We start from the raw sequence: 21,094 nt of genomic DNA on the forward strand, positions 1-21,094 counted from the left end.
CTTCCAAAGAACACCCAAGGCTGATCTCCTTTAGAATGGACTGGTTGGATCTCCTTGCAGTCCAAGGGACTCTCAAGAGTCTTCTCCAACACCACAGTTCAAAAGCATCAATTCTTCGGCGCTCAGCTTTCTTCACAGTCCAACTCTCACATCCATTCATGACCACAGGAAAAACCATAGCCTTGACTAGACAGACCTTTGTTGACAAAGTAATGTCTCTGCTATTCAATATGCTATCTAGGGTGGTCATAACTTTCCTTCCAAGGAGTAAGCATCTTTTAATTTCATGGCTGCAGTCACCATCTGCAGTGATTTTGGAGCCCCCAAAATAAAGTCTGACACTGTTTCCCCTGTTTCCCCATCTATTTCCCATGAAGTGATGGGACCAGATGCCATGATCTTCGTTTTCTGAATGTTGAGCTTTAAGCCAACTTTTTCACTCTCCTCTTTCACTTTCATCAACAGGCTTTTGAGTTCCTCTTCACTTTCTGCCATAAGGGTGGTGTCATCTGCATATCTGAGGTTATTGATATTTCTCCCGGCAATCTTGATTCCAGCTTGTGCTTCTTCCAGCCCAGCGTTTCTCATGATGTACTCTGCATGTAAGTTAAATAAGCAGGGTGACAGTATATAGCCTTGACGTACTCCTTTTCCTATTTGGAACCAGTCTGTTGTTCCATGTCCAGTTCTGAATGTTGCTTCCTGACCTGCATATAGGTTTCTCAAGAGGCCGCTAGTAAATTATTACGGAATAGCATACCCACAAGCTTTCTTCCTGAAAATCTAAAGAATTCGAACTTTAATATATTAGCATTACTTAACATGTATGGTAACAATTTGCATGAAATGTTTAATGTGTCAATAGTTCACAAAAGTCATGAAAAGAATCAGTTTGGGCAGATGGCTTTGCTCTGCTGGTCTCTCCACTTGTGTTAGGGATCTTCATAGCGGGTAGGGCTCAGATGACATCATGATTTGGGATGAAACATTCAGAGAGGAAGGTATAAGACGAATTCATGTGTGCACACAGAAAGAAGGGAATCAGAGCAATTTATAAACTGGGCGTCTTTTGACTTTACGTTACCAAAACCTGTGTAATGAAGAGGCACTTAACAATGAGTGTTTCCTGTAAACAACCTATTTATACTGCCTATAATATTCTTTTTATAATGATTTAAAGGACAGAATACAGCTTTGTTTCAGTTCATTTCAATTTATTTCTAATGACTGATCCACATTCTATATTGCTTATTTTTATGTGTATGCTGTGTGTTATTCAATTGAACATATTTATTGATCAAAAACAACCACGTAGATGGTAGGCACAGGTGAAAGTAATATTGAAGAGCCACAGGGAATAAACCCTGGATTCAGCTGGGGTTTACTAAAAAAAGAAACCAAGATCAATATATTGGATCGCTCCCTCTTGAAAGGCTTCTGTAGCCTCTCCAAAGGCAGTGTAACTTTGGAAACCCACTTCTGGGACTATATTCTCAACCAATACTTAAAAGCACATATAAAGATTTACACTCCAAGATGTTCATTACAGCATTACTTATAAGCGCAACAAATTGGAACCAATGGATAAACTGATGTTTCATCCATACGTTGGAATACTGCAGTCATTAAAAATGTTTTAAAATAATAATGATACCATGATATGCTTATAATATGAAATGAATAAAATTAGTTTATAAAATTATATATATATGTATATACATATATAAACACATACATATGATCAATTATGTTTAAAATAAGCACAGAAAATGACTGGAGAATATATACAGAAAGTTATTATCTATAAAGACTGGAATTACAAGTGATTTCAAAATATCTTCTAGTAATTTTTAATCCTAAATAAAAACAGAATCTGAAAACCCCAAATAATATTTTTATTTTTACAGCAATGCAATGCAGTTAATAGAAAATAATTTTTTTTTCTAGAATCAGAAAATTCTAGACTAAATCCATTCAGTCTCTTACTAGAAACGTGATCTTGACAAATCAGTTAAATTCTCAGAGCCTCTATATATAAAAAAAGTCCAACATAATAAACATTATTTGCTCTAATACTTCTAACTCTTGTAAGGCTTCACCTCGCTCTGTGAATTTCTAATAGGCTACCTTCTCCACAGGAGCAATCCAGAGAGTGATCTCTAAGGAGAGGCTTAGCCAACAAGATGGGAAATCTCCAGGATCCCACTGTACTCTACATTAAGACAGCTGAAGAAAACTGCTAAAATCATCCAGTCAGGGATTACTGATACCAAATTCCGATTAAGGGCATCACACCCCAAGGTATCTGCCTTCAACCAATTAAAAAAATAATACTTAAATCTCTCCTGGGTTAATGTTATGATCAGATTCATATATAATTTCTAAGGGTGTAAACTGACACAACTTTTCTGAAAAGCAGCTTGGTAATGTATATCAAGAGAAATAGTTATACTATTTGCACTAGTAATTCCAATTCCAGAATCTATCCTAATAAAATTATTCAAGTTGGGGACAAAAATATATGTTTGATGATTTGCTGGAGGATATTCCATAGGCGAGGACAAAAGTTAATGTTCTACGGTAGGAGAATAAGTAAAAATCATTTAAAATAACATTTCCTGCTAGAATGTTTTCTATTATAAAGTAAGAAAAGATGTAAAATACTAGTTAAGAAAACAACATAGAAATTATTATATGCAGCAGGTCACAATAATCTTATATAAATATAAGCATACACAGAGAAATGCACTGAAAAAAGGGAAGAAAATCAGACTAAAATGTTAATTAGTAGTTGGTTATAGGAGAATATAATTTTTAAAATACTTTTCTGTATTTTTCAATTTTCCTACATTGCATTGCCATATATTATCTTCATGAAGAAAATCGTAAAACTCATCTGTCATTTCTGTCATTTGAAATAGTAAAAAACTGAGGCAAGATAAGACATGAATGGGTTATGATAACTTAAATAACCCAAATGAACGTAATCATCCACTGGCTGTTTTCTTTTGTCACTCATTCCTTCTTGACAAAGTTCAGTTCTTTTTTTTTCCTGCTCACGAGTTCCTCTGTTTTTCATCCAATTCAATGTACCCAGGAGTTTTTATAAGAATAATAGAAAAGTTTTTTTTATGGCATGTCTTGAAATATAGTTAAGTGGTAGAGTAGAAAGCACTGGACTTTAGCATCCAACAGACCTGGAATTGAATTCTGGTTCAATCTCAGTTTCCTCTTTTTAAAAAGAGGGCTAACGATTCCAATTTTTCAGATTAAAATAAAAATCAAGTGCAACTAAGGTAATACATATGAAAACACCTATCAAAGTGCCTGATTTGCAATAATTATTTTTCTTTTGCACAGTTAGACATTAAAAATTTGGGTTGTGCACAAAGTAGAAATGCTCTCTGCAAAAAAGTATTTACTGAAAATTATAACTTAAAGATAGCACACGTACATTTGTATCCAATGGGTTCCTAAAGCAGAACGTGTCGTTGCTTAGTCGGGTCCAACTCTTTGTGACCCCATGGACTGTAGCCTACGAGGCTCCTCCGTCCATGGGATTTTCCAGGCAAGAGTACTGGAGTGGGTTGCCATTTCCTTCTCCAGGGGATCTTCCCAACCCAGGGATCGAACCCAGGTCTCCTGCATTGCAGGCAGACACTTTACCCTCTAAGCCACCAGGGAAGCAGAACTTGTGAGCAAATAATGGCTACTGAGGGTGAAAATGTTATCCTGTACTAAATTCCATGCTCTCTGGGAGGGAAGAAGAATATAATTCTCCAGCAGAAAGAGCACATATTTTTGCTATCAGATGTACAAAATTTACCAAGGCTTTTCTGGATCACCCCCTTTCACCCGCCTTACCCGACCCCACTGTGTGAGTTTTGGTCACTGTAATTAGTGATTGAGATTTAAAGAAAAATTTTAGTTCACTAGAAAAATACTTTAAAAATTAAATAAATCATTATATTTGACATAAAAGGGGATTTAAAACTCAATAATCTCTTCCATTCTTACTGGGTAAGGTACTTAGGAACTGCTGCTGCTGCTGCTAAGTCGCTTCAGCCACGTCCGACTCTGTGCAACCCCATAGAAGGAAGCCCACCAGGCTCCCCCGTCCCTGGGATTGTCCGGGCAAGAACACTAGAGTGGGTTGCCATTTCCTTCTCCAATGCATGAAAGTGAAAAGTGAAAGTGAAGTCGCTCAGTCGTCCCCGACTCTTAGCGACCCCATGGACTACAGTCCACCAGGCTCCTCCATCCATGGGATTTTCCAGGCAAGAGTACTGGAGTGGGGTGCCATTGCCTTCTCCGACTTAGGAACTACCTCCCAACAAAGCAATTTCTATCCTTCAATACACAATCAAGTGTATATATACATCCCCACTCTACAGTAGTATATGTTCTATACATACTGTTTCTTAGCCCTCTCTCTCCTTTGCTGACTTAATATAACTCAAAGATTATTCCATGAATTCATATACACTTATCCTTTATTTTTGACTTCCCTGGTGGCTCAGATGGTAAAAGTGTGTGCTTACAGTGCAGGAGACCTCGGTTCGATCCCTGGGTTGGGAAGATCCCCTGGAGAAGGCAATGGCAACCCACTCCAGTACTCTTGCCTGGAAAATCCCATGGATGGAGGAGCCTGGTGGGCTGCAGTCCATGGGGTCGCAAGAGTCGGACACGACTGAGCGACTTCACTTTCACCCTTATGTTTATTGACTTATTTTTATTTTTGACTGTGCTGGGCCTTTGTTGCTGTGCGGGCTCTTCTCTAGTTGTGGCAAGTGGGGGCCACTCCGTGGCTGCAGTGCACAGACTTCTCACTGCAGTGGCTTCTCTTGCTGTGGAGCACGGGCTCTAGGGCACATGGCTTCAGTAGCTTCAGCTCCCACGCTCTAGAGGACAGGCTTAATAGTTGTGGCACACAAACTTAGTTTCCCCACGGCATGGCACGTGGGATATTCCCGATCAGGGATCGAACCCGTGTCTCCTGCAATGGGCAGGCAGATTCTTTACCGCTGAGCCACCAGGGAAGCAAGCCCCATCCTTCTTTTCAAAGGGTTTTCTAATGTATATCATATTAGTAGATATTTGGATATTTTGGTTTCGATCCCTGGGTTGGGAAGATCCCCTGGAGAAGGCAAAGGCTACCCACTCCAGTGTTCTGGCCTAGAGAATTCCATGGACTATATAGTCCATGGGGTCGCAAAGAGTCGGACATGACTGAGCGACTTTCACTTTCACTCTTTTATTATAATCACTGTTGCAACGAATACTTGATGTATATCTTTGCTCATATGTCCAACACTATGTATGACTTACATTTAAAATTTATATATATAAATATATATATAGTAAAATAGTCCTCTGAAGAGGTTGAACCAACTTACAGTCCTCTAACAGTATAGGAGAATGCCTGTTTTTCACACACTCAACAAGATTATGTCATGATACTTTTCTATATTATTTGAAAGGTCTTTCTCATTTCAATATTTCAAAAAAGTCTACCCTATGTTTTTGTGGTACTTTAAGGTTTAATATTTCTATATTATATTTTTTGTACCACCTGGAATTTATTTTGGTATAAGGAATTTTATTTTTTGTGGACAGCTACTCAGTCATCCCAATATACTTTATTGAATAATTCTTTTCCCTCTTCCATATGAAAATGTCACTATTATCATATCCTAAAATACTGTAGTTAAACTGGTCTCTTTCTGATTCAGAAGAATATAAAAAATTAAAATATAATGGGGATAGAAGCAGTGCTGGCTGAAGAATAAAATTCAATGTGGAAATAGAGAGATCAAAGTAAAATATGGTCCCTGGCACTAAACGACATCAGACATTAACTTAAGAGTAGATAAGAAGAAGGAGGGAGCTCTTTGGAATTGTTCAGTATCCTGTATGTGGTGCTGGGTGGAAGAATCTATGATGTTTTAAAAGCTCATAGAACTGTACACCAAAGGGTGGATTTCATTGAATATAAACTTTTTTTAAAACTTAAAAACTAAAGGAAAAGTTCAGGTACCAGTAAAGAAACACTATTTTATGAAAGGAAGCAAATAACATTTTTAAAATTTGCTCTTGTCATTATCTACTGGCTCTTCTCTGAAAGAGGAAATACATTCCTTATATCATTTAAAAATTGTGTATACGACATATTCACTGACTTGTTCTAAATTCAATTACTGATTAAAATTAACACATAAAAAAGTGTTGATGAAAAAGAGAGCCATCATTATTTGGGTCAAAACTCAGAGAGTAATTCTTCTAAGCATTCATCAACAGTCCAAGCTCTGGAGAGCCCTAAGGAACAAAGAACCTCCGGCTTTAGCAATAGCTACTGTTTTCCCACCTTCTCGCTATTCTTTGCTTATCTCCTTTCTTCTGCTCTCTTTCCTTTCCCTGCTAACAAAAAGTTATTCTCAGCAACGGAAACTGATCCACACCGAAGCATAAATGACCACTAGTATCTTCCTTTGTACTTCTCCCATAGATCTGCACTGCAAACTTGGAAATTGGGCTAAAGCAAAGATCCTCAAAGGATGCTCTGGCCAAGTGTATGAACTGCAGGTTCAAGGTGGCTGGGTGTGAGTCATGACGCTGCTACACTTGACTGAGTGATCTTGAGAAAGTTATCTATCTCTTCACACCCTGTGTTTCTCCATTAAGGTATTTACTTTTCAAAGTATGCACTTCATAGCATTAATGTGAGGATTAAAACAAGATAATATATAAAAAGCACTTTTTAAAGTGCTTGGTTTTAATAAAAGCTCAACATTTTGTTGTGTTATTAATTTCAGACAAGAATAGGCAGTTTGTGGTTCCCTGGTAACCAGAAATCATGTCGTATTGCTTTGTAATTTGGCTACAGGAGGAGCTAGCACCATGCGACCATAGGATTATTCTTTTTCATCTAGATGGCTTATTGCAGTAAAGAATCAGCCTGCAATGCAAGAGACACAGGAGACATGGGTTTGATCCCTGAGTCAGGAAGATCCCCTGGAGAAGGAAATGGCAACCCTCTTCAGTGTTCTTGCTTGGAGAATCCCATGGACAAAGGAGCCTGGTGGGCTACAGTCCACGGGGTTGGAAAAGAGTCAGACGTGACTGAGCGACTGAGTGCCCACGCACACTATGGGATTATAATCTTGGGAAATTTGAGATTCCATTCTTGAATCTCAGTTTCCTTATCTATAAAATCCTGACTTCCTGAGTCTTAAGAAGTTGGAAATGAGATAAAATATACATGTAAAGAGCTCTGCTAACCAAAAAGCACTGAACATATGTTAATTATTATACTAGGAAATTTCAATCCTGGTCAGAGATTATTGTTACATTCTCAATTAACAGGTTCAAACTCATTCATACAATGAATGTATACAAGATTCATCAGAGATATAAAAATAAAAAGGGAACTTGTTATTACATGCTTCTAATTTAATAGAATTCTAGTTTAAAAAAATCAAAAGTTCATGGCTAAGACAGGATGGAGAAAACTGTTTATAAGTCTTTCATGCATTTTTAAATTGAGTTTTTGTGTTCCTAATTAATTTAAAAAAGGAAAATATTCATGTTTTATCTTCTATCATAATTCAAAAATGTTTTTTTTTTCTTTTCATTATAATTCTAGGCTATGATGCCAATCTTCAGTTTCTTTTCTGGAAAAGTCCATTTTTATAGTATGTTCTTGGTGCCAACCTATTATAAAAAATTGAATTTTACAATGCAATTAAGAAAATGAATTGTGCATTTTGAATTATCATACCACAAACAGATCCAAATGTAATGAGAGATTTGCCTATTCTTGAGCTGTTATCCTCAGGACTCTTAGGAATATCCATTTGTTTTATTACATGTTTGAAAAGGAGTCCCTTCCCAATTAATGAGATGGTGCATGTAGAAAAACTCAGTACACTGCAAAGAACAGCAGTAGGTAGGATGTTATTACAATTAGTCTCACCAGTAAAATACCTAACATGCATGGATGGATGTTCAGTTGCGTTTGACTCTTTTGCCACCCCATGGACTATAGCCCGCCAGGCTCCTCTGTCCATGGGATTTTCCAGGCAAGAATACTAGAGTAGGTTGCCATTTTCTCCTCCAGGGGATCTTTCTGACCCAGGGATCGAACTTGCGTCTGCTGCATCGGCATGTATTCTTTACCACTGAGCCACCTAGGAAGCCCAAGATACCTAATGCTAAGTCACTTCAGTCGTGTCCGACTCTGTGCGATCCCACAGACAGCAGCCCACCAGGCTCCCCCGTCCCTGGGATTCTCCAGGCAAGAACACTGGAGTGGGCTGCCACCTCCTTCTCCAATGCATGAAAGTGAAAAGTGAAAGTGAACTCGCTCAGTTGTGTCCGACTCTTCGCGACCCCATGGACTGTAGCCCACTAGGCTCCTCCGTCCATGGGATTTTCCAGGCAAGAGTACCTAATAGGCATCTCCAAATATAACTTGGTCAAACTAAACTTATGATCCCCGCCCCTTGCCCAGAACTGAGCTTCCTGTAACTTTTTCAACTCACTTTATGGCAACTCCACACTTCCAATTGCTCAGGTCAAAAATCTAGGTGTCTTTGCTGATACCTCCAGTTTTTTGTTTTTCTTTTTTCCTCAACTCACATCTAACATGTCAGTAAATGTTATCACCTTTATCTTTCATATATTTCTCACCACCCCTACTGCCTCCCCAGGGGCTTCCCTGGTGGCTCAGTGGTAAAGAATTCACCTGCCAACACAGGGGCCATGGGTTCGATCCCTGGGTCTGGAAGATCCCCTGGAGGAGGGCATGGTACCCACTCCCGTATTCTTGCCTGGAGAATCCTATGGACAGAGAAGCCTGGTGGGCTACAGTCCACAGGGTTGCAAAGGCTTGGACATGACTGAAGTGACTGAGAATGCACTGCCCCTATATGGGTTCAGATCATTAGCAGCTCTTGCCTGCAATACTGCAAGGGTATGCCACCCCTTCCCTGCGTTACTTTTTCCCACTGTACTTCCTGGTCCCTGACTCACTAACTTACTTATTCTTTGTTGTTCGTCCCCTCCCTCTAGAATGTAAATGCCACAAGGGAAGCGGACGGTCTGCTTTGTTCACTTTTGGATCCCTCTGCCTAGAATGGTGGCTGGCATGTAGAAGACACTCGTATTTATTGATTTAAAAATAAGCCTCATAACTAGTCCTCCTATTTTAATTCTTGCTCCATGAAATCTATTTTCAGCAAAGCCTTCAAAGCGTTTATGTTAAAACCTAACTCGTGTCACTCCTTTGCTCCCCATCTCAGAACAAATGCCAAAGTCCTAACGTGGCCCATAAGAACCTTCAACATTTGCTGCCTCCATGAGCCTGAGCCTCCCCTCTGCTCCCCAGCTCCCAGTCATATCCTCGTTCATCCACATTACTTCTCAGGCATGGCCTCCCCCTACTTTCTTTCATTCACTCATTATGGTCGCACCACACTGGCCTCTGGGTTTTGCTCCTCAAACACGCAGGCTGGACTGGTTGATCCTCTTGCTCGGAAACTCCTCCCTCTACAGTCTCATGGCTCATTCTCTTGCCTCTGCTGGACTTTGTTCACACCTCCCTTCTCAGACAGGCCTTCTCCGACCACCCTGTTTAGGTTGTATCCAACCCCCACTAATCCCAACCCCTCTGTGCTTCGCTTTCCTACTATTGTATCAGCATCTCACATCACTCCTACCTGTTATACTTGTTATTTTATTCATCGTCCTCTGTAAAATGAATGCTCCACAAAATCAGGGATTTTTCATCTTTTTCGTTTCCCGCAGAATCCTAGCATCTGCAACGCTGCTTTGCACATAGTGGCTAGTCAATAACTGTTTACTGAATGAATGAAAGAAGTTATATTCTCTCACCGGTTATCTAAACCCAGTTAATCAGCAGAAGTAGAATCCACCCACTGTGAACTACTCTTACCAGTTATTCCGTTTGTCATGGTATCCTAAACAGATCTGGCATAGTATATATCAATCTTCCTCCAAACATATCAACTATATGAATGTCCTCCTTGAGAGAACAGAACTGTTATTTCCACCCTCACTACTCTTCTTTAGGCCTCTGGTAAGGATTTTTCCATTAAAACATATTATTTTATGGGCAAATATTTTCCCCCAAATCTGTCTTACCCTCGTTTTCCCGGTGGCAGCTGCAAAGTTGCACAGTGGTGCCAGAGGCAACTGATTAGTTTAAAAACACATACTCTGCTTTAGGCTGGCACCCACTTGTATTTTATAAATGAGCATATTCAAAATGGTGTCTTGGACTTTGTCTACAGCACAGCACATCTGTCGCCCCACTTTGTCCTGACAACCTGTCTGTGACAGTATGAAGAGCAATTAGGGTTATTCCTGTTAACAGACATGGGAGTCCAGGCCCAGAAAAGTTGTCAGTATAGGTGATTCCTACTTTCCTTTTTAAAACCTTATTTTATCGCAAATCATCTTAAACCTCTCAGTAGAAAAGACTGTCCCAGGGTATACAATTAGTGGTTTTGAAAAAGACTCAATATCAGATATACTGTCAGGATGTTGAACATCTGTACTTAATAATACCCTGTCGTGATGTTTCTTCTTGCTAAAGTTGAGCTCTAATAAACTGACAAAGATAAACAGGATCCAACCACCCTGTGGCTGTAATTTCTAAGAAAGCACAGAATTTATGAAATGATACTTCTGCTCTAAATTTTTATCCAGTGGTAATCCAATGTCAGACACCCCCCCTCCTTCCACCCACAAGCTGGTTTCTGAGGAGAAGTTCTACCTTCTCCCTCAGGCTTGAAACATCAGAATGCTACCGCTACTAGCTAAGAAGTCACTCCCTCCAAAAAAACCCCACCTGAGGCCCCACACCTGGACCCAACTCCCTCCCAAGTCCTCTCGTGGCACCGATGCACACCTCTGTCCCAGTGCTGTCTGGGCGAGCTGCCTGTACCCCAGCTGTCTCCCACAACAAACCCCGAGTTTCTTTGGAGAAGGAGTGAATCATCTTTGTATCCCAAGTGCCTAACACAGTCCTTGGTACATGACAGATGCCTAATATATGAAGGATGAATAAATGAATGAAAGGAGGCAGTCTTCCCAGTGTGGGCTGGTGGGCTTTTAGATTTTTAATTTGAGAGGCTTCTCCTATACTATAAATTACAGGTTTCCCAGACTATCACTGTCTTAAAAGTAAAGTAGAAGATAGCTGATATACTGCTCTGAAATAACATATTACTGTGAATTCAGCAAACCCCAGGAAAGACCAGAAACAAGGGCTAAAATTTATGATGATAAAAACCTTTCTATGCCATCAGTAGAACACTTGGTTTTGACTACATTCCTAGAATCCTAGGATTCAAAAAGTAGGTATAAAATTATTATGTAAATATCAAACTTTTGTTCCCCTTTCCTGAAATTCTTTTTCTGAAAATCTCTAAACCCTGTGCTAAGGAACAGGCAACCATATGAGCTGGATCTGCCAAGGCCTCCTCCACACCTCTTCCCATCACGTTAAATGAATGCTTGGGGCGGGGCACAGGAGGACAGTGGTTATGTTCTCATCAAGGCATTAGATGCAATCCATGGAAGGAAGCCCAGGAAGAGACTCATACCAACCTGATTGAGGGGTTGAGTAGCTTCTACACGTCCTACAGACACGTTTCTTCATTAGCCTAGCCTGGGAGGCTTCCACTAGTTAAGAGTTTTGGTAAATAAAGAAATGAAAGTGTTAGTCGCTCAGCTGTGTCTGACTCTGTGCCACCCCATGGACTATAGCAAACCAGACTCCTCTGTCCATGGGATTCTCCAGGCAAGAATACTGGAGTGGGTTGCCATTCCCTTCTCCAGGGGATCTTTCCGACCCAGGGGATCGAACCCAGGTCTCCTGCATGGCAGGCAGATTCTTTACTGTCTGAGCCAACAGATAAGCCCCTGGGAGATAATATAATGGTCCAATTTATTTGGTGGTGGTGTGGTGCTTATCGTGGCTGATTTCACATAACCTTGCCCAGCTAGGGATTACTGCCCACATTCGACAGATGAGGAAACTTGGGATTGGAAGGGAAACATAGCTACCAATGTGAAAGGTGGGGCTTTGAGCCCTTATCCTTTAGACTTATTCTATGTGGAATAAGAACATTAAACAAGGTTTTCTGAGAGCTCAGCCAATGTCCTGTACATCTAGAGAGACAGAAAAGTGGTACAATATGCACCAATGGTGCAACAGCACAATAAGCATGTAGTTGCCAATGTGTAAGTCAATATCCCCAGCGACTAGATTTAACAGAGTTTGAGGATGGTTATTCTCTGACTAGTTTGAAGATGTTACATGAATACACAATAAGGAGGACTCACCTACAAGCTTCTACTTCTCAGAAGCTTCTTTTCTGAACTGAGCATCCAAGATCCTTATAGCAAGCCTAGTTTGCTTCCTATGTCATTGGACACTCAGGGTTTTCTCATTTGTTGAACCACTTCTTACCAAGAGAAGTCAGCCTGCCCAGAATTTCCTCTAGACTCTCAGTCTTTTTGCTATAAAACCAGAATCCATGCACAATGCCACTCACTTCTGCATGCATTATCAAAATGAATACATACTAGATAACCTGAATCTCACCCATACCCATAAGGGGCTTTAGATATTTGAAATCAGTATCCCCCACATTAAGTTCAATGAACATTGTATCAACAGAGGCTCATTTTTTCTCTTTGGCCCTCCTGTATTCAATACCACACTGTCCCGAACACCGAGAGGTTTGAATCATCCTTCACTATACTCATCCAAATGGCTGTCCAAGCCCAAAAGCTTATGTCTGGAAAACAGCTCTTCTTGGGCTTTCTTCCATTCAATTTCCATAGCTGCTGCTCAAGTTCTTGATCTTACTGCTTCTTTCCTGGTCTATGCTCACTTCTTCCTCTGTAGATGCCTTGTGTCCAGCCTCACTTCCTTGAAGACCTTCTCTCTTTAGGGTCACTGTCACAGTTCCCATTCTTTCCTATGCCTTGATCCCTCTGCAGTGCTTTAGAGAAGGTGGTCAGCACACCCCCTATCAAGATTAGGTAGTCTCATCCATTACCTGGGAACTCTGCCTACAGCCACCACTCTTCCTATCATTATCTCAGGTATAATAAAAGACAAATTTATGTGTTCAACCTATTTCTATTCCCTTGTCATCTTTAAAATATCAGGAAATACCAGGAGAGTTGTTCTCTCTCTAATTTATCAAATAATCCTATACTGTCAGATCACACTTCCCAGAGTATTCAGAGAAGAGCCAAGAGTTCTTTTCTCTTTCCTTCCAATTGCATTTTCCATCTCCTCCCTCTGCCAATCTTAGCTAGGCAACTGCCATGGCTACTAGCTCTGATCTTCTGCCAGTCTCTTTTGTTGGTGAATGCTCAATGTACACACCTTTGAATTGGTTACTTTCATCTAAACTTTTTTTTCTATTTGATGGATGAGGTACCTAATCTTTGTAGCTCATCAAATGCATTTCTCTTGGATTGTAAGTTACGGGAAGGCAGGGCTCTACCAAAGTATGAGGAATTTTTGCTAGTAAGATTCATACAGGTAGATGTTGTTTGATGATCATGAGGATAGCATTCAAAGCCACTCAAATAATATGCAACACTGAGTAATTCATATTTTCACTTTCAGTCCTGAGCATGTAGTTGTACCATTTCATCCACCCAACACCCAGTCATTTTCACACTTGGTATAGTTGGTGGTACCCTAGAGCAGTATCTGCTTTGATCTGGTCTTGGTTCTGCAAACTCATGCTACAACCATCACTGGGGATCGTGCCTTTCACTAAAGCCTATGCAGTGAGGGGCCAAGCTGAGATGTTGATTCAAGTGCACAGAGCTTTGTAAGTGACCGGCGCCTTGTCTCAGCCATACTTACTTGGTGAGGTGGGGGAGGCTGCGCCTCCTTCTGTTGACGTGGTCGGAGGCTTCGTGTCTGGCACCGGCAGGGGCACAGGCCTGGCCATCGGTGGTGGCGGTGGTGGTGGCAACATGGGGGTGGGAAGGAATGGGTTGTGCACTTTGCCTTGGCTACTCCCGTTGGGCTGCCGGGGTGGGAACAAAACAAAGCATGCACAGGAAAAAGAAGACACAGATAAGAACCATTAGCTGCTTCTGAAAACAAACGATTTGTTAGGCGTTAGGCACATTTTATGCAAATTACTAAGTATTCTAGCTGCTTGAATTCTTCCATAAGAGCATATGGATGACGAAACGTAGGTTGTTCTTAAGACATTCCACAAAAGTACAGTCTTAGGCACACATGCTCCATGTATCCTAAACTTATCTCTTGAATTACTTTGACCTTCTTTGCATTTGATTCTATGAAAGGACCTGCCAACTCGTGCTTGGAATGCTTTGATTCGGTACTAACTGTGACCTTTGTCATCATTCTCATGATTATTAAATATTAATTTAATTTCTAAGTGTTTTATAGAATGCGGAATTATTCCATCACGCCTATTTATATAGATATAGTGAAGTTTCCTAAATATGCATTTGAGATTAAAAAAATATTTTATTTTCACTCTTCAAAGTTGATATTATATAACATTTAATAAATATGTTAAGTGAACATAAAAAATTTCTTTCACATATTGTATAACATCAGGCACAGAAACTTTAGAATTCAGCTGTCAAAATTCTGCTAAGGAAAAATATCACTTCTAATTTTGATTTAAATTATATAAGCATATGCCATAAGAGTCATATTTATTTGGCTGCCTGATGTTAGAACAACCAAGTAACAGCTCTTTAACAAAAGAAAAGTTTTCTTCTGAAGAAAGCAATAAAATCCATTTATTTTCAAGTTTTTCCACATAGTCCCATGAAGAGACCTGCCTTAAACCCTATAAAATTTTGATCAAAATGTAAAACTGGGCATTTGACAGTTATATAGGATGATGTCAGGACTATTAAAAAAGAAGTTAGAAATCTGAAAGTCAGATGCTTGATGCTGGTGATCACTTCAGTCTTTTCATGGCTTCCCAAGGGGCCTTTCTGCCTCTGGTCTTCAGTGACATCGTTCACTCAGCAATAACATCTCCTATTTCAGCTCTAGTCCTGAATCAAAATTCAGCTGAAGGAAATGCTGTTGTCCCAGGCTTTTAAGTTTAAGCTTAATAACTCTGCAGAGGAAGTCTCACTCCCTCATCAACATTCACTTATATATTTAGTATTGTTCCTCAAAGACAATCTCATCTGACAGTCAGAATGTTGTGCTTTCTTGCCAACAAACTTGCCTGTGTGTTATTTCTGAGTGGGCTAAAAGTCCGTAAGTGAATGCTTTAGAATACGCCAAGCAAATGAATACACAAGCAAAAAGAAAAAAGGCTCCATATTGATTTGTTGTCTAGACAGAAATGTATCTGCTAACACATCACCAGACATTAGTCAAAGCTGCCTTTTCTGTCTCAGATATGCAGAATCAGGTATTTCTTTAAGCAAGAAAATCAGTGATAGAATGGTGTGATAAAATATTCTAGATTAGGCAATCATAATCATGGTTCATCTGTGGCTTCATGTGCAGTTATTAGGATAAAAGGAAAATTACATTTGGCTTTATGCTGTTCATTATTTCCAATTTATTATTATTGGCCTTGGGATATAGCTATCCATTGTAAACATTTGGTTCTACATTTGAAACAAAATTTGTGATTTTTAAAAAATGGGAGGGGAGTCTGATAGAGAATGGATACATGTATATGGATGGCTGTGTCCCTTCGCTGTTCACCTGAAACTATCATAATATTGTTAATCAGCTAGACCCCAGTACAAAATAAAAAGTTAAAAAAAAATCACTTTTACTTTAGGAATGTTGTTTCAGTTTGTGATTTAGCTTATTTGAGAAAAAAATTGAAATCTTCATTCAAATCGATTGAGGACTGTTTAGCTGTATACAAAGATAAGTGGGAAAGATAACTACTTGCAGAAATAGCAAACTATAATAAACTACTTCGAGCATCTTGAGTTCAAGTACTGGTCAACTTGATGTAAAGTGTTAGAAGACTATTTTTAAAAAATATCAACTTAGCTGATCTGAAACATCTGTGCCCCCTCCTCCCCCTACCGCTCCCTACCACTCAAAATCATTATTTAAAATTATTTGGTCTTTCTATTTTGTTAACTGTGTGAGCCCTTGAGTTAGTGTGCAGGAGGTGGAATTATCTGCCCACAGACCTTAGAAGGTTATACAGTTCACCCTTGAGATGATTTATATCCATAAACTTGACAGTTGAGAAGTTAACACAAACACTGTTTTTAAATCCTGGCCAATCCCTCTTAGAGTAAGTTAACTTTCCCACAATCTAGAATAAATATGACATTTGCCTGTAGTCAGTCAGCACGACATTGGAGCACCACGTCACATGGTCATAAGGTCTTCCCTTGTTATTTTTACATTTGGTTAATATTTCTAAAGAAATGGAGAAAAAAAAAGAATTTTCCTTACATTGAGGAACCCCACCTGTCCAGCCTGCTGACCAGCATCAGGGCAGACAAGTTGGACAAACTCTTTCAGCGTCTCCTGAGGGTGATAGCGGATGGCTGGGTGAGAGAAGTAAGGCCCGGGCTGCTGGATGATGGGTGACGTCGGAAAATGAAGAGTCGATGGTGTTGCGTGTGGACTTGCTGTAGGAAAACAAAACATCAGAGTTAACAGAGAAAGACTTGCTTTGCCATAGCATTTAAACCAGATTCAACTTCCTCTTAAAATTTCTTCTCCTGACTCAATTCGCAGTAACTGCTTGTGTGACAGCATTTAATACTGGAGAGGTCTGATAGATTTTCTTCCTTAAAGCTCTAAGACAAACATGGAGGTTAGATTAGGGTAGAGTTTCAAGCTGTCTTTCTATTTTCAGTGGACATGAGTTATAAAGGCATTAATAATCCTTGGTGAAGCTGAAGATTATTCATTACTTTAAGAGCCTTTTTAATGAAGCAGGCAATAAAAAATGTATTTGGTAGATTAGACCTGATTTAACTGACATTACATATGACAAATTCTAGTTTGCACATATGGATCCCCTTTCATGCTGAGCATTCCATAGACAATAATTCATTGTTAAAGCTCTTATACCCCTTTCAAGGAAATTTCTAGGGACTAATTCAGGATGAAATTTTTTTGAAGTCTGTAGTAAATGATCACTTAATGAACCCAGGCAATTTGGGTGCCTCACTTTACATGGAAGGTTTCAAAGCCAAACTCTGAAAAGCATAGATGTTAGTTAGAGCAGGGAAACCCACAGGCAGAGGAGATAGGCAGTGACCCCTGCTAAATTGCTGGCCCTCTGCTCATACAAACTGATGAAAGACTCAGACAACTATCACTCCCTTATATCTGAAACTGTATCTGAACCTATATATTGAGTTTCACTGATATAGGAAGAATATTGTATTAGGCTAAAAAATTGTATGTGAAGTGCTTAATAATTTTGCCTTGGAAGACTTCTGCCCTTGACATGGAAGGGTGATTGGTAAAGCCTGCTGGAGGGTAAGAAGAGCATGTGGGAAGGGCTGGAGACACAAACCAAATAACGCCAACATGGCAGCTCTCATCTCCCAAAGAGGGCCAAGGAGACATCTCCCAAGTAGAAGCAGATGAGAGCATTTATTTTTCCTTACTTTTTGCAGTTTAAACCTTTAAACTCCAGGAGCCCCTGCAAAGAGGAAACAAACGAATACCCAAATATTTGGAAAGTAAGACTTTCCTAACATTGAGAATGACTCAATAAAACTGAAGAGCAAGTAAGCAAGACTGGCCACATTTTCTACCACCATTTGATCAGTAAGTCTGAGGACTGTCAAAAAAGGATGCATCTCTATTGATCCCTGGACATGGGTTCTCTGTTCTCTACTGTATCTGTAGGACTGGGGCATTTTCTGACTAATAATTGGGAGTGGCAAGAACTCTGAGGTTTTGAGTGGCATCTGTAGTTTTTCAAGAGTAGAAACAGGAGTTTGGAATGGGATCAACAGTCCAGTCGATACCATGCAGATGACTTGATAAGATTTCTTCATTTATGCCACCTTTAATCCATCCAAAAATATTCCTAGGCTCTTACTGCGGGCTTGGGACACAACACTGAGATGACACAAAGTTGTCTTCAGTCCTACAATTGAGGGCATCTTGAATAAAATCAATTCGTATTGGCTCTTCTCTCTTCACCATCTTAGTACATAAAAAGCTTCAGGTGCTTAAGTGGAAAGTGATGAATGGTTGTGAGATTATGAAATTGTGGTGGCCAGCAGAGAATGCTGGCAAGGGAAAAATTAACTTGAGTAGACTGGACATATAAAAGTTAAATAGTAAATAGTTTATCCCTCCGTTTAATGGATTCACTGTCATATCCCCAGAACAGTGTCTGGCACTCAGTAAATATCTGCTAATGGTACAATGAATGATCAGATATATAAGTGTACAGAAATTAATAAAGTGGCCATACAAATAAATATAAACTTAAAAAAATTTTCCTGGCAAAAAGCCATGAGCTTATAGAAAAACTGGTAAAACGTAGGACTTAATATGGGCTCAGTCACTTCAGTCATGTCTGACTCTTTGCGATACTACGGACTGTAGCCTGCCAGGCTCGTCTGTCCATGGGATTTTCCAGGCAAGAATACTGGAGTGAATTGCCATAGCTTCCTCCAGGGGATCTTCCCAACTCAGGGATAAACTTGTGTTCTCTTATGTCTCCTGCATTGGCAGGCAGGTTCTTTACCATTAGTACCACCTGGGAAGCCCAGGACTTAATATACTGGATGATAAATCTTGGAATCCATTATAATCTCTGAGTTAAAATCTGCAGCTAGAAAGTTAAATGACTTTAGCCATCTCTTACGATGCAAAAGGCTTTAAAGAACCCAAGGAATTTTTTCATCTAATATGGTATGCTCGTCTTTGCTGGTAGAAAGAAACTTTCACCCAGTAGCCTGTATTTGACCAAATAGTTTCTAGTTAGAGATGGAATGTGGCATTTCCCAGATGAGGGTGGGAATGTACTGAGCACAATGAAATGATACACTCAACTTTTGCCCCATGACAAACACAAAGGTGGCACCTCCATTGTCAAGAGCCTACAGGAAGCAGACCTTCATAATAAAGTGGCAATGCTTCGGGTGCTTAAGTGGAAAGTGATGAATGGTTGTGAGATTATGAAATTGTGGTGGCCAGCAGAGAATGCTGGCAAGGGAAAAATTAACTTGAGCAGACTGGACAGATAAAAGTTAAAGAAACCTGATAGAAGAAATATTTTAACGGGACCATGAAATTCCTTCCTTAATTGTTTAATCAACACCCTTGCCCTTTCTGTTGCTGTTGTTCTTGTTGAAAAATATGTAAAAGAAAATCATTAACAACTAAAATGCAGACCTTAGTTTCTTTGTTCAGTTCAGTCGCTCAGTCGTGTCTGACTCTTTGCGACTCCATGAACTGCAGCACGCCAGGCCCCCCTGTCCATCACCAACTCCTGGAGTTCACTCAAACTCACGTCCATCGAGTTGGTGATGCCATCCAGCCATCTCATCCTCTGTCATCCCCTTCTCCTCCTGCCCCCAATCCCCCCCGAGCATCAGGGTCTTTTCCAATGAGTCAACTCTTCGCATGAGGTGGCCAAAGTGTTGGAGTTTCAGCTTCAGCATCAGTCCTTCCAAAGAACACCCAGGACTGATCTCCTTTAGAATGGACTGGTTGGATCTCCTTGCAGTCCAAGGGACTCTCAAGAGTCTTCTCCAACACCACCCTTCAAAAGCATCAATTCTTTGGTGCTCAGCTTTCTTCACAGTCCAACTCTCACATCCACACATGACCACTGGAAAAACCATAATCTTCACTAGATGGACCTTTGTTGACAAAGTAATGTCTCTGCTTTTTAATATGCTGTCTAGGTTGGTCATAACTTTCCTTCCAAGGAGTAAGCGTCTTTTAGTTTCATGGCTGCAATCACCATCTGCAGTGATTTTGGAGCCCCCCAAAATAAAGTCTGACACTGTTTCCACTGTTTCCCCATCTATTTGCCATGAAGTGATGGGACCAGATGCCATGATCTTTGTTTTCTGAATGTTGAGCTTTAAGCCAACTTTTTCACTCTCCTCTTTCACTCTCATCAAGAGGCTTTTGAGTTCCTCTTCACTTTCTGCCATAAGGGTGGTGTCATCTGCATACCTGAGGTTATTGATATTTCTCCCGGCAATCTTGACTCCAGTTTGTGCTTCTTCCAACTCAGTGTTTCTCATGATGTACTCTGCATATAAGTTAAATAAGCAGGGTGACAATATACAGCCTTGACGTACTTCTTTTCCTATTTGGAATCAGTCTGTTGTTCCATGTCCAGTTCTAACTGTTGCTTTCTGACCTGCATATAGGTTTCTCAAGAGGCAGGTCAGCTGGTCTGGTATTCCCATCTCTTTCAGAATTTTCCACAGTTTATTGTGATCCACACAGTCAAAGACTTTGCCATAGTCAATAAAGCAGAAACAGATGTTTTTCTGGAACACTCTTCCTTTTTCCATGGTCCAGCAGATGTTGGCAATTTGATCTCTGGTTCCTCTGCCTTTTCTAAAACCAGCTTGAACATCTGGAAGTTCACGGTTCATGTGTTGCTGAAGCCTGGCTTGGAGAATTTTGAGCATTACTTTACTAGCGTGTGAGATGAGTGCAATTGTGCGGTAGTTTGAGCATTCTTTGGCATTGCCTTTCTTTGGGAATGGAATGAAAACTGACCTTTTCCAGTCCTGTGGCCACTGCTGAGTTTTCCAAATTTGCTGGCATATTGAGTGCAGCACTTTCAGAGCATCTTCTTTCAGGATTTGAAATAGCTCAACTGGAATTCCATCACCTCCACTAGCTTTGTTCACAGTGATGCTTTCTAAGGCCCACTTGACTTCACATTCCAGGATGTCTGGCTCTAGGTCAGTGATCACACCATTGTGATTATCTTGGTTGTGACGATCTTTTTTGTACAGTTCTTCTGTGTATTCTTGCCACCTCTTCTTAATATCTTCTGCTTCTGTTAGGTCCATACCATACCATTTCTGTTCATCAGCTACAATGTCCCGC

General features: G+C 40.0%; 1 protein-coding gene across 3 annotated transcripts in view; it reads right to left on the minus strand.

Moving 5' to 3' along the window:
• Positions 1 to 21,094, minus strand: part of NFIA (nuclear factor I A) — a 399,012-nt gene that overhangs the window by 49,032 nt on the left and 328,886 nt on the right. For 2 of the 3 annotated variants that reach the window (XM_070780242.1, XM_070780228.1), the window contains exons 8-9: positions 16,490 to 16,668; positions 13,919 to 14,084 (exon numbers count right to left, since the gene is read on the minus strand). In XM_070780242.1, the coding sequence (XP_070636343.1) occupies positions 13,919 to 14,084; positions 16,490 to 16,668 (345 nt within the window). The remainder of the gene's footprint in view (positions 1 to 13,918; positions 14,085 to 16,489; positions 16,669 to 21,094) is intronic. The other variant, XM_070780237.1, reaches the window with a different exon arrangement.

This window comes from Bos indicus, chromosome 3 (assembly GCF_029378745.1).
Source record: "Bos indicus isolate NIAB-ARS_2022 breed Sahiwal x Tharparkar chromosome 3, NIAB-ARS_B.indTharparkar_mat_pri_1.0, whole genome shotgun sequence".
NCBI classification, from domain to species: domain Eukaryota; kingdom Metazoa; phylum Chordata; class Mammalia; order Artiodactyla; family Bovidae; genus Bos; species Bos indicus.